This window comes from Falco peregrinus, chromosome 5 (genome assembly GCF_023634155.1).
Source record: "Falco peregrinus isolate bFalPer1 chromosome 5, bFalPer1.pri, whole genome shotgun sequence".
Lineage (NCBI taxonomy): Eukaryota > Metazoa > Chordata > Aves > Falconiformes > Falconidae > Falco > Falco peregrinus.
In genome coordinates, this window is record NC_073725.1 from 114,463,582 (window position 1) to 114,476,657 (window position 13,076).

At 44.8% G+C, this 13,076-nt stretch overlaps 1 protein-coding gene across 5 annotated transcripts in view; it reads right to left on the minus strand.

Moving 5' to 3' along the window:
- The window catches only part of RAD54L2 (RAD54 like 2), a 74,429-nt gene that overhangs the window by 9,768 nt on the left and 51,585 nt on the right, over positions 1 to 13,076 (minus strand). For all 5 annotated transcript variants that reach the window (XM_055803942.1, XM_055803944.1, XM_055803941.1 and 2 more), the window contains 13 exons: positions 11,896 to 12,035; positions 10,132 to 10,263; positions 9,124 to 9,356; positions 8,444 to 8,626; positions 8,041 to 8,174; positions 6,558 to 6,754; positions 5,679 to 6,021; positions 3,831 to 4,008; positions 2,980 to 3,231; positions 2,268 to 2,386; positions 1,843 to 1,958; positions 729 to 828; positions 184 to 389 (listed from right to left, as the gene is read on the minus strand). In XM_055803942.1, the coding sequence (XP_055659917.1) occupies positions 184 to 389; positions 729 to 828; positions 1,843 to 1,958; positions 2,268 to 2,386; positions 2,980 to 3,231; positions 3,831 to 4,008; positions 5,679 to 6,021; positions 6,558 to 6,754; positions 8,041 to 8,174; positions 8,444 to 8,626; positions 9,124 to 9,356; positions 10,132 to 10,263; positions 11,896 to 12,035 (2,333 nt within the window). The remainder of the gene's footprint in view (positions 1 to 183; positions 390 to 728; positions 829 to 1,842; positions 1,959 to 2,267; positions 2,387 to 2,979; positions 3,232 to 3,830; positions 4,009 to 5,678; positions 6,022 to 6,557; positions 6,755 to 8,040; positions 8,175 to 8,443; positions 8,627 to 9,123; positions 9,357 to 10,131; positions 10,264 to 11,895; positions 12,036 to 13,076) is intronic.

Here is a 13,076-nt window from a genome sequence, read left to right on the forward strand (position 1 = left end):
GGATGCCATGTCACTGCAAACTCATAAACATCAAACAGCCCTAGGACAGTGTCTCTGTCACTTCTTCGGCTGTCCAGTTTTCAACCTTAAAAAAAAGAAGTTATGAAAACCACAGAAACAGGACTTAAAGGAGCTAAAAGGAGTGAAAGCCAAGAGTGGAGTGTCATGTCCACCCACACTTACCTGACATGCCCTGCTTGGAGATTTGACGGTCATAGATCTTCTTCTCAAGGGTGTAATCAGAAACCAGCCTGTAAATGTGGCATGGCTTCTTCTGCCCGTAGCGATACACTCGGCACACAGCCTGGGCGTCATGGCATGGGTTCCAAGAAGCGTCAAACACCACCACTCTGTTTGCTCCAATGAGGTTGACACCCAAACACCCAGCACTGGAAATTAAAGGCAAATTTCAAATTGCTGCCTTGGCCAATTTTCAAAGCTTCTAGGCAGGGACAATCACCACAGCCAAGAATCCATGAAGTGTCTATGGAAAGTTCCCTCCAGTCATACAGGCAACTTCAAAGCCCACGTTTGGTTTCCAAGACTGTTTTTCTGTTGTTGCAGAGGACTAAGACTAAAATCCTTACACCCCTAGGGAATTCAGAAGCAGATGGCACTATCATCCCAAAGTCTTGAGAGCATGTTACAAAGGAAGAACTGAAAACCCATGTGCACACAGAGCATCAGTCTGAGTCCTCCACTGTGCCTTTCTGCTCCAGCCAACTTACCGTGTGGACAAAAGGAAGAGCCAAACAGAGGTGTTGCTGGGATCATTGAACTGGTTAATCAGACGTTCCCTTTCCGAGGCAGAGGTGCTACCATCCAGTCCTGAGAATGAAATTAAAGACACATTTAAAAACTCTGTATGTTTGGGGGAATCCTATCAGAACAAACCCACTTCCTAAACACTGAGCTTTATAACTGGCTCCCAACTAATTCTCAGTTATTTCCTCAAGTTACATACTCCAGGACCTCAACTGGACCACTCTGTACCTCTAATTTGCCCAGCCAGGCAGATGCAAACCAGCCAGCCAGGTTAGGATTTGTTCAACTGAAAGACCAAGCGAAACATTACTCAAGCTTGGCAAGGCCAGGACTGGGAGTGCTACAACACACCTAGCCCATTAAGGCTCTGTATTAGGCAAGATGGACAGCAAGAAGAGCAGCAGGAACAAAGTCCTCCTGTATGCTGGAAGTTCAAGGAACTAAGCGAAACAAAATTGTGAAAGCCTCTGGCAAAACCCCATAGACTGGATCTAAGCACAGAGAGTACTGGTCTGAAGGAGTGCAGGTGGGTGTCATGTCTCTGTTCCTGGGCAGCAGCTCTCTTCCAGCAGCTCTGCAAAAATCAGGAACACCATATACACTGCTCCTCTTAGTCCTGGCCTGTAAAGTAGCCACACAAAGCAACAACCCATGCCAGAACAAGACTTAAAGCTGGGAAAGAGGGAAGGAGGAACTCACAGCCTCGAGCTAGTGAAAGCATTCCACAGTGATTCTGGTTTGGGAAGCAAGATCTAAAAAAATAGCCAAACAGGAAGCAAGAAGTATCTTTTACAACTTGAAAAAGCGCTAGTGTGTAAGTGAGATGTTAAAGATGTCTAACACCTTCTAAGAAAGATGTCAAAAAGAGGATTTAGAAATTATCAGTTAGTTGCTGTCACACTGACACTGTCTTCCCAAGCAACTAAAGTAAGAACCATCTGAATAAGGCCTCATCAGAAGAGCATTTTCACACCCAGGGACAACTACAAGATGATGGTGGGTGACTTCCAGGAATTAGTCCGTCACAGAGGATCAAACAGTGTCACACTAAAAGAGAGGAGGATTGGCTGCACTCACTGTAATAGTTGATGTTTCGGACCCAGTTGTGAACTCCTCCATCTGAGCCTGGAGGACTCGGCATCGGTCTCTTTGCCAAAAATTCTTCAATGACAGATAAGGTGGACAAGCTCTGGCTGCAAAACCAAGATCTTTGTTCAGGAGAAAGCCCCCACAGCAGCACAAGTGGAGTATCAGAACTCTTCCCCAACCATGACAGCATTGATGGCTGTCAAACCCTGTTTGTGGCAGCACACCTCTCACTAGTAAACTTGATAGTGGCAGAAGTATAAAATCCATGAAGCAAAACCAGAATCTCATACAATAAAGGAGAAAAGGGGAACTGCCACACCATTCACTGTGTGTAACAACCTCCTAGTACCAGGAGGGGTCCAACTACTCCAGCATTTAGTGACTGTAGGATCAGCTGTTGACACTTTGCTTACCTGAAGACCAAGATCTTGTCTCCAAGCTTCACACTTTCCTCGATTAGGTGGAACAGTAACACCATCTTGGGTGAGTTCTCCAAGACTCCTGTCTGGTAGTCACACAAGATGTCTTTGGCCTACCGAGAAACGGGACACTATTACAGGTGGAGTTGCTCATTCCCTGTTTAGTTCAACAATCCTGTCTCAAGGTGAGAGAAATAAGTCAGTGCAGAGAGGTTATATACATCCAGTTGCTTAAGGTGACAATGTTACTCCCAACTACTGTGCTACCTCCCATTCCAGAAGCTCCAAATTACAAATTTCTTGGAGTAGGGATGAATCCTCTTAACCTCTTGTGACTCTTTATCTCAACACCTCTCCTCCAGCCCACTAGATTTACCACCACCTTACCTAGATTAAACTTCACCCTAACACATTTTTTAGAATAACAAAGTCCCCGGCCTTTTTGGTCAGATGAAAACAATGGTATCAAAGAGTGCCGCCTGCATCCCTGCCTCACAAGAGTCCCAAAACCCCTGCCCAGCACCATGCAGGCATACTTATCAAGATGCTCTGTGGCAGAGAAAATGTAAGAGAAATGCCCAACTTTTAAACAGAAGAGTCTTTTCTTTGCTCTACTTCAGAAAATTGTACCTAACAGAGGTACAGTCTTTCAGAGTAAGTACTTAGCTTACGTTTATTGTAAGTCTCCACCAGCAGTGGTACTCACCCACTCATAAGTAACGACCTGATTTGCTCTCTCCTGAAAAGGGTTGAAGCCAACACTCTGGAGGAACTTGCTATTGGTAGCTTCTCCAACTGGTGATGGCAAAGCATTACTCTCTGTTTTGACTTTAATTCCCTGAGGCTGGCAGCGGGAATTAGTACTTGCTGTGCCAAGGTCATCCACATCCAAATCCTGCTCATTTGCCAGATTCTCCTTTTGCAGAGCTTCATACAACACATCTGGATGGTTCCAGATCTGAAGGGGTAAGAAAAGAAAGTGGTTAGGCCTGCGCTGGCCTGCTGCTTGCCAATGATTGTGGACTGAAAGCCCCCCCAGCTACTCAAAAGAAAGAATGAATACTTCAATCGTGTCCTCATCCTTCCCACACAGAACTACAAGGTTCTACAGAAAACAACAGTCTGACTGCATTAAGGCAGTGAAAACAGAAAACATGACTGCCATGACACAAGATATAAACAGTCTTAAGGCTCTCCTGACTTTAAAAATGCCAAATTCTTTCCCTGAGAACAAACCAGAAGGTCACTGTGCACCCCACACAGCACAAATGCAGAGGAAGCTGCTTGTTCGCTTTGCAGCAGGTAAATGGTTAAGACACGAGCCCAGTACTGGTTGAGCTGACAGCTGCAGGTTTCTTGCATGAATTTGAAAGACGTTTAACATCACTGCACCCCAGTTCTGGAAGTGGGGATAATTCTTCTGCTGGGCCATTGCAGGGCACTCTGGGGAAACAAGGTGTGCCTGGCCAGCCATACTTTTACCTCCTGTTTTGACTCATATTCCTGCCCTTCCCTTATATAATAGAATATTTCTTTGTGATTTCTGCCAAAACCTACCTTACAACAGACGCAGAAAGCTTTGAGTGGGTTCAGTCCCAGCCAGCCACTGTTGCCTGCATCTCGGAATCTGTTCATGAACTCCGTATAAAGGGCCCGCTGGATCTTTGACAGACGTACCAAAATGACATGTTCTTCCTTAGATGGGAGCTGAACCTTCAGCACATTGTGGCCTCGCCTGTGGAGGAAATAAAGAAAGAGAGATAAACAGAGGGAAGGGAATTTCCCAACCTGATCTCTCTGCGGCTGCCTGTAGGGTAAGATTTTGACTTCTGGCCCACCTGGCTGCAAGGAAAAAGACCTCTAGCTGCATGCTTCTCTAACGTATGGCACTTCCAAGCAGCCAAATACCAACTATAAGCACAATTACAGAGATCTCAAATGTTACAATCTTCTAGCACAGGTCACAGTGTTAGGAGAGTGATGAAAGCCCTGTTTTCCATGGCAGCTGGAAAAAAAGAAACAAGACCTAAGGTCTCTTTTAATTCTGCCAATGACTAAGACTCTCCATCCAAATCACTGGCCCAGCATCTTAGAACCCTCATCTGAGAAACAAAGTTGATTTGTTTCCAGAGCGGTAGAGACACTGTCACTTTCCATAACTGAGGGTTCATGAAACACTTTCAAATCCTTGGGTAGAAGATGTCAAAAAGTGCACATTCAAATTAACTATTAAGACATCAAAATAAACCTGAGCTCACTCTGGTGCAGTATGAAGGTGTTGCTCTCCATTATCAGAGCCTGTGGTACCAAATCAAATCAACTTTACTTCTACCTCCATGGCAAAACAGAGCCATAAGGACCACTTTGCAGTTGACAGATTGGACAAGACAGAGATTCTGAGAGAAATATGGAGCTGATAACCTAAGAATCTCATCTGTGGTCTTCTCGATATGCTTAAGATCCTCCCACAAGGACTGAGAAGGTATCCGTTTAAAACTCAAGCCTATAAGAATCTGGATTGATAGGCTGAGGCCAACCGCGTGAGGCTGAACAAGGCTCAGCGGTGGGTGCTGCAGCTGGGTCACAACAACCCCCCGCAGCGCCGCAGGCTCGGGCAGGGGGCTGGGAAGCTGCCTGGCAGGAAAGGGTCTGGGGGTGCTGGTTGATGGCCGGCTGAACACGAGCCGGCACTGTGCCCAGGTGGCCAGGGAGGCCAACAGCATCCTGGCGGGTATCTGAAACAGTGTGGCCAGCAGGACGAGGGCAGTGACCATCCCCCTGCGCTCGGCGCTGGTGCGCCCGCACCGCAAATCCAGTGTTCAGTTTTGGGCCCCTCACTGCAAGACAGACATTGAGGGGCTGGAGCGTGTCGAGGAGGAGGACAATGGAGCTGAGGAAGGGTCTAGAGAACAAGTCCTGTGAGGAGTGGCTGAGGGAACGGGGGCTTCTTAGTCTGGAGGAAAGGAGGCTGAGGAGAGACGTTATTGCTCTCCACAACTACCTGAAAGGAGGTTGTAATGAGGTGGGTTGTTGGTGTCTTTTCCCAGGTAACAGGTGACAGGATGAGAGGAAACAGCCTCAAGTTGCTTCAGGGAAGGTTTAGATTGGACATCAGGAAAAATGCTTCACCAAAAGGGTGGTCAAGCATTGGAGCAGGCTGCCCAGGGAGGTGGTTGAGTCACCATCCCTGGAGGTGTTTAAAAGATGTGTAGATGCGGTACTTAGGGACTTGGTTTAGCAGTGGACTTGGTAGTGTAAGGTTAACAGACTCCATGATCTTAAGGGTCTTTTCCAACCTAAATGATTCCATAAGGCAGCAAGATTCAGCTGTACTGCATAAACCCAGCAAACAAGCAGGCTAATTTGGGATGAAGGAGCACCGTTAAGAACTCCTTCTGGACTCACCGCTGCACAAAGCCTTCCAGCAGGCTATGCAGGACATGACTGCGATACCTCATGAGACGGACATCTTGAGGGGTGCTGTCAATACACTGCCCGTTCAGGATAGGGCGCTCAAACATGTTGCTGAATTCCTGCCGGGAGCCTAAAAAGTCAGGTCGGACGAAGTCTACCATGCACCAATATTCAATAAGGTTGTTCTGGAGCGGGTAGCCTGTCAGCACCACCCGCCGGCGGGAGCGGATGTTCTTCAGGGCCTGCGAAGTGCTGGCGTGGCAGTTCTTTATCCGGTGTCCCTCATCACAAATAACCACATCTGGGCCAGGGCGAGACAAAGCTTTCTCAATCCCTGAGGACAAGGAACATTAAGTGTTAGTTAGAGATGAATAAGACAAAGTGCTGCTTTTATATGGTCACCAACTTCACAAACAGAAAAAGAAGGGTAGTTCTGAAAGACAAAAAAAGCAGTATTCATGGGTGGCAGAGAGCAGGGCTGATTCAGGAAATCAAATGTGACTAGACACTAGCTCAAATTTAGCATACTGTGGTAATGATCAGGCACGACCGTCCCTTGATTTCTGCTCAATGACCTGCATTGCATCAAGTTGGGTGTCTTGCATCAGATCGGACTGGCAAATCTCACAGAGACAAATCCCCAGGTTCAGTGTATTGACTTCCATGCTCACTTGCAGCTATTGCCAGAAATGGAAGACTCAGCCAAAGCTCAACAACTTTCTGTCTCCAAAGACACAGTCCTGCCCAGCAAAGTTTGATCATGTCAGAGATGCTAAAAAGCAAGTTATAGGTTGTTTCCCTGTGCTGCCAGAGTTGATAGGCAGCTGGACAACAGGATCATACTCTCCATCTCAGGGACTGGCCTTCTACCTTTCAGAAGCTCTTGTTGCCGGTCTTCCTCATCCAAGTCAATAATAACAGGGCCAGTTTGTTTCTTTGTTTTCTTCTTCCTGCCAGTGGCAAAGGACTTCTTCAGTGAGAGGAGACGGTACATCTCGTATCCCATCAGCAGCACACCACCTTCTATCACCCAGTCATTCACCACCTTTGCACGTGCAGCTGTTGTCCTGCAAAACCAACAAATAAATCAACCAAAATGTAAGCTTTCTCTCCAGTTTCTGTTTGAACCACTGGAGCGGAGTCTGCTGAGAAGAAAGACATGTTCAATTCATTAAAGCACTATCTCACATCAAACCAGACAGAGGAATACAATGAAGTTTCTTTAGGAGGCAATCTGGCACAGAGGAAAAGAAAAAAGCCTTTTATGTGCCACAGGTAGCAGAGTTGAGAATGACAAATCCTTACAGGAGCTGAGCTGTAGAAGTTTGTCATGTATGAAAGTATATGAAACTTGAGAGCAACCTTTTTAAAAAGCTGTTGAGGAGACTGCCTCTGCAAAAACCATTTTCACAATGAGCTGCTAATGTACAGTTGTAATTGTCCAGTCACTTATCCCTTCTTGTTGTCTCTTCCAATGCTAGTGCCCCTCAATTACTCCTTCCCTGCTAGCTGGCTCAGAATTGGTTCAGATCAAGACACTATCCTCATTCAATCCTCCCAGAGCACACCAGATCCCATCCAATAGTAAACACATGGCTGGAGTAGCATCGGCTGATTCGAAGTACATTTCACCCAGAAGGTGAAGACCTAAACAGGTAAGTGTATGAACATAGTTGATGAACTGAGAGTTCCCTACGATCACTACACTGTCCTGATTCATGCAAGAAAGATGACCCAGAAAGAAGCAGAGATCCACAAGGCAAGAATACACTCCACACCAGGCTGTAACTGCAATCACTGATCTCTCCTTCCTGGACAAGGAGGCTTTGTACAACGTGCCAGAACCCTTCAAGGACAACACAACTATCAGGAAGTCAGTGTCAGGTAGAGGAATCCCTAAGTGCGTAAAAAATCTCAGGGAAAACACCAACACATATTTAAAATACAAGAGATACACAGTACAGGGGGGCACACCTCAGAAATCCCAGGACTCTGACAGGACTAGCAGTGTACCACCAGAAACAAACCATAGCACTTCTGCTCCTCTCTGCAGAAGCAGCACTCGCTCTGGAACTGGGTCCCTGATCTCAGCATACATGGAAGAGCAGAAAGGTGCATCAGCAGCATGAGAAGGAAGTACAAGACAGAAATACTGAATCAAAGAGACAGCAAATCTCTTTCGGGTACCAAAATCCTCCCCTCAAGACGGCATCCACAACAAATGCAGAGTGGGAAAGATCTGGGAGTTGAGGGCACAGAATTAGCCCGAACTAGACAGTCTGCAACAGCAGTTCTGATAACAGTTCCGTAAGGTGGTGTTAAACAACTCAGAAGGGCTTTTATTGGCACTTACTTGTGTTCATCATTCAGGATGTGGACTTTGAAGGTGCGGGGCTGGACCTCTTTGGAGTTATAATCAGCAGGAAGGTTTTCAGGTGCTGGGAGCCACATGTTGAATTCTGCTAGCCAGTTTTGGAGTGTATTCACCTGAAAAGGTAGCCATGGAAGGATTAAAAACCTAATTGAGTCATTCGGGATTTTAAGAACAAAAATGAGGGAATGACACCCAGCTGTGCCCAGACAGAAAGAGCAGACCACAGCATGCAAACTCAGGCACACAGGGAACAAAAGAGGGAGGAGAAGAGTAAGAGTATGATAGAACCGGACTTGCAACAGGGCACTAATCAATCTTCTCTACACAAAGAAAGGAGGAGTGCAAGGAAGGCCCTCAGCCAGCCCTTCACATGGCTACTTACAGGTACAATGGCAAGAACAGTCTTTGCTTCCGTATGTCGAAAAAGTACATCCAAGAAAGAGATGACCTGTATGGTCTTGCCCAGGCCCATGCTATGTGCTAAAATACACCCAAACCCACTGCTGGTTTTAAATCTCTCCAAGGACTCGACCAAGTTGTCATACAGGAATCGGATCCCACCAATCTAGACAGAAAAGTAGAAAAGGTATTAGAATGGTGGGAGAAAAAAGACCAAGATAGGTAACTATTTACAGAGTAGCAAGCAGGTTAGGATTGCATAAACCATGGAAATATATAATGGGATGTTTCAAGTTCACTACAACACTAATCTAGGGAAGGCTCAAAAAGCAGGTATTTTTAGCTACTCATAAAGCTTCCTGAGAATATAATAATAAATCAAAATTAATTTGTAGCCAGATAATCTAATTGGGGTCAATTAGTTTGTTTATAAATATAACTTTATTTTGTAAGCGTTCATCTAAATATACAAAGGTCTGAGGATAACAACAGCCGAAGTCATACACAGCCCTGCCCTTCCTTTAATTTGTCCTTATCATTTGACTGTCCACAACAGCCACCACCACAACCAGACTGGTCACAGAGCTCACCAAAGAAGTTCTGCTGAGATTACAAGGCAGGCTTGCCTGCGTCCATTGCATTTTCAAGGCTAATGAAGTGTACCTGATGAGGTTTTACTGCATGTGCAAGCTGGGGAGCCAGAAAAATGTCCTCCTCATTTGGTGGATGGTTGATGTTGACAATGACTTGCCCCAGAGCGTCTGACTGATTTAAGGCATCATTCACATGAGAGCCACTGCTCTCTTCACTGCCATCCTCCTCCCCTTCATTGCCAGAGTCACTGCTGTCCACAATTTGGAGAGCATCATCCTCTCCTGAACTCAGCTCAATCACTTCTGTGAAGTAACCAAAACAGGAGAGAACAAGACAAAAGTTAACTTGGTGTCAGGGTTTATCATGCATGTGAAAAAACATAATACCAGGAAAATAAGGCTACCATCTTTTACAATTCCACACTGGCTTAATGACCTGTTCTGAACAAGCAGGCACAATACAAGCACACATCAGGCCTCTCAGACCAGCATATAAAAGCAGGAGTTTCCCTGAATTTCCCCATGTTTCAGAGAACATTGTTTTGGGCAGATCTAAACAGAACATGAGACAGTTTCTGTAAGTGTTTTATGTTCTCCTCCATATGTCCTCTTAATTCCCAAACCCAGACATGCATTTTATCTGTTGATAAAATGGTCTAAGGACCACCAAGGAAATCAGGCAGAAGTAGTCTACCAGTGTGGTATAAAGGAATCAGATTAGATGCATCTGGGAACAAAAACCACTTTCAGTTGCAGATCTGAATACTTAAATGCTCCTTTTATACAAGCAGATGATGCCACATCTCATGTAAGCATTGTTCAGCAGTGCACTAAGCAAAATTAAGTGCATTTATAAAGCAGAAATAAATACAAGTTTGCAAGAGTGCCTGATAGGCCATTTTATAAATGTCAGTTTAGAACTCAAAGGCCAGAACTGGCCATATATTTGGAAACCAATAGGCCTACAAAAACTGAAGTGATTCACTACTGGAGTATCTGACTAGATGAAAACAGGAGACTTATGGCTAAATAAACAGCGTATCGTGAGAAGACCAGGCTGAGGCAACTGGTCACTTACCATCTTTAATGCTATTTTTTCCTTTAGTATCATCTTCACTGCCACTGCTGGTACTATCTAGGCAGATCACTTCCTCAGCCAGGACCTGAGGGGGGAGCTGGGTAGCCTCTGCTGTTCTGAAAACGATGTCGTCTACAAACATAAATTATAAACAATAAGTAATTCATAATAATGGAGAAGGAGACAAAACTGTTCAGAAACCAGACAGTATTTCCTTCCACTTTTGCTCCAATAGCTTAGCCCTGGAATTTTCCATAACAGACTCTCACTGTCTACAATACTGCTATGACTCAGCTTCCTGGGTCACAATCTCCTCCTTTCTCAATATGCCGAAACAATAGCCCATTGCTGATGGCACCCTCTCTATTGCATGCCCTGACTGGGGCACACTGACCATGCAACATGCTAAAGACCCTTCTTTTTTTTATTTTGGGTCTCAGAAGTAAAAGCTGTTTTTATCCAGCAAAGAAAGTACCAACTGCTGAAGGGATGATTACTGCCCTTTGTTAGTAGGGACACTGTAATAATTACATCCCACAGATCATAAACAACTTTTGCTGATCAAGACCATTTGCTTGTATGTTTAGGTATTGCCATGTGCAGAGAGACACTAGCTAACAGGGCCAAATAAGCACCGTTGCAGTGACTCAGCAAGCAACGACATTCTTCTGGGGTTGAAACCTACTCTGCAACAGCTAAAGTGTTCTAAATAGCACTTATTCCTTCCCCTCCAATGTAAAAATATTTTGAACACTTGCATTTAAGGGAGAATATACATTTTCTCAAAATGCAAAGTCAGCTCAAGAACTCCTTACCCCCGACACAACTTCCCACTGCACTTCTCTGCCCTCTACACCAGTCTGAGAGCCTGTGCTACAAACCAGGTCATTGAAATGATCCAAGTTACAAGACAACGTGAGATAGCATATTCACCAGTAGACAAGGGTGATGCTTAACCGTTTATACTGCCTGCTATTTCCCTGCTTGCTGAAACATGCAAGAAAGGACAAGGTTACATCACAAACATATGTGCATCCAGTCTAACATCATGAACGTATGTACAGCCAGCCTGTTGTTCCACTGTCCCTAGTACCAGACCCATGCACCACTGAACCATTCACAGTAAAAATATGATCTGAACCAAGGACGTGGCATTTCTGCTGAGTCCCTTGGTTTAAGCTTCCATACCAGTTGGGAAGACAAGAGACACCTGCTCCAGCATCCCACTTAGACACAATTAAATTGTCAAAGGATCTTCAACAGAAGCTTCCTGGCACCTTTTACCATGCAGCCACAGCATCTTGACCCAGAACCAGCTCAAGACTTGGAGCTGACTACATTGAATCAACAACAGTTGGAACTGCCATTTCAAGGGTTTACACTTGAGAGTCCAAATGCAACACAGAATCATAAAATGGTTTGGGCTGGAAGAGACCTTTACAGGCCATCTAGTCCAACACCCCTACAATGACCAGGGACATCTCCAACTAGACCAGGTTGCTCAAAGTCCTGTTCAAGCTGACCTTGAATGTTTCCAAGGATGGGGCATCTACAACCTCTCTGGGCAACCTGTGCCAGTGTTTCACCACTCTCATTGTGAGAGATTTCTTCCTTATATCTAGTCTGCATCTACCTTATTTTAGTTTAAAACCATTACCTCTTGTCCTATCATGGACAAGCATAGCACAAACTTCTTTCAGCTTCTATTTTATATCTTCTATCCTTAAAAAAATCTGACTTCAGGTGGTATCTTCCACTGCTTACCAGGAAGAAACTCTAGGGGTACGGTTGGTATAGTGGCTGGATAATCCTTCCGCTGCTGCTCTAGCCGTTTCCTTCTCTCCAACTCTTCCTGCTGGGCTGCTTTTGTCACGGCTTCCAGTTGGTCCTCACGCAACAGCTTTCTGAACACAGGAGTGAACAGAGAAACATGATTTGATTACATTCAAACAATTTCTTTCAAAAACATGAATGGCTGTACAGCTGGCTCAAAAGATGATTGACAAACTCCAGGTAGTTTGTCAGCTACACAGACTAGGAACATCATCACCAAAAGCTATAGACAAATTCAACAGCTATTTCAAGACTGTGCTCCCCAACTACAGGTAACACTACTATTAGTCAAGGAGAAGACACAAGTTTGACAGAAGCAAAATAACAAAAGGATGAAAAATATGAGTGGGTAAGTATATACTTAAACTAGGTTATCATAGACCAGTTGTTCTATCTGAAAGGATAATACTTATTGCTGTGCGGTTTATAAACTACACAATTTCATGCAAAGAAGATATATGGGAGAAAAACGCATCAATTCCCCCACAAAAAAATCATCACCCTGATTCTCCACTGACATAGTATTTTCAGGAACTAGGACCTCTAATGGCTTTAACAATTATTTCAAAGGATGCTCTCAAAGCACCCTACCTTTACCAGTAATTTTCATTATTTCCAAAAGTTGCTTCCCCTGACGCTTCAGTCTCACACGTGCAGCCCTGGAAGTGAAGGCTCTTTTGCCAGAGGAGAGGTGCAGTACAAGCAGTGGTAAAATCCAGCTCCCTCACACTAGCCTTTAAATCCACCCAACCTCACACTGCAGGGACATGTCCATCTTAATGAAGTTTCAGTTTCCCAGGCCTACTCAATGCTCGTTCCTTTAGCTTCAAGAAAAATCAATCTGCACAAGCTCAAATATAACCCAAAGACCACCAGAACGTTACATACAGAGCAAAAAAGCCACTTGCTGCCACAGGAATTCCTGCTCCATTATGACTCCTCTGAGCATTTCAGATCCTCTTGAACAAAATTTCATAGTGAATTACCACCTCACGACCTGTTCCAGAATATATGTGGTGACTTACACAATCAAACAATTACTGTTTTATAAAATCCAGGTGAAATTAATTTCCAACATTTCAGTCACCAGTTACAGCATCAGCATTCCTGCC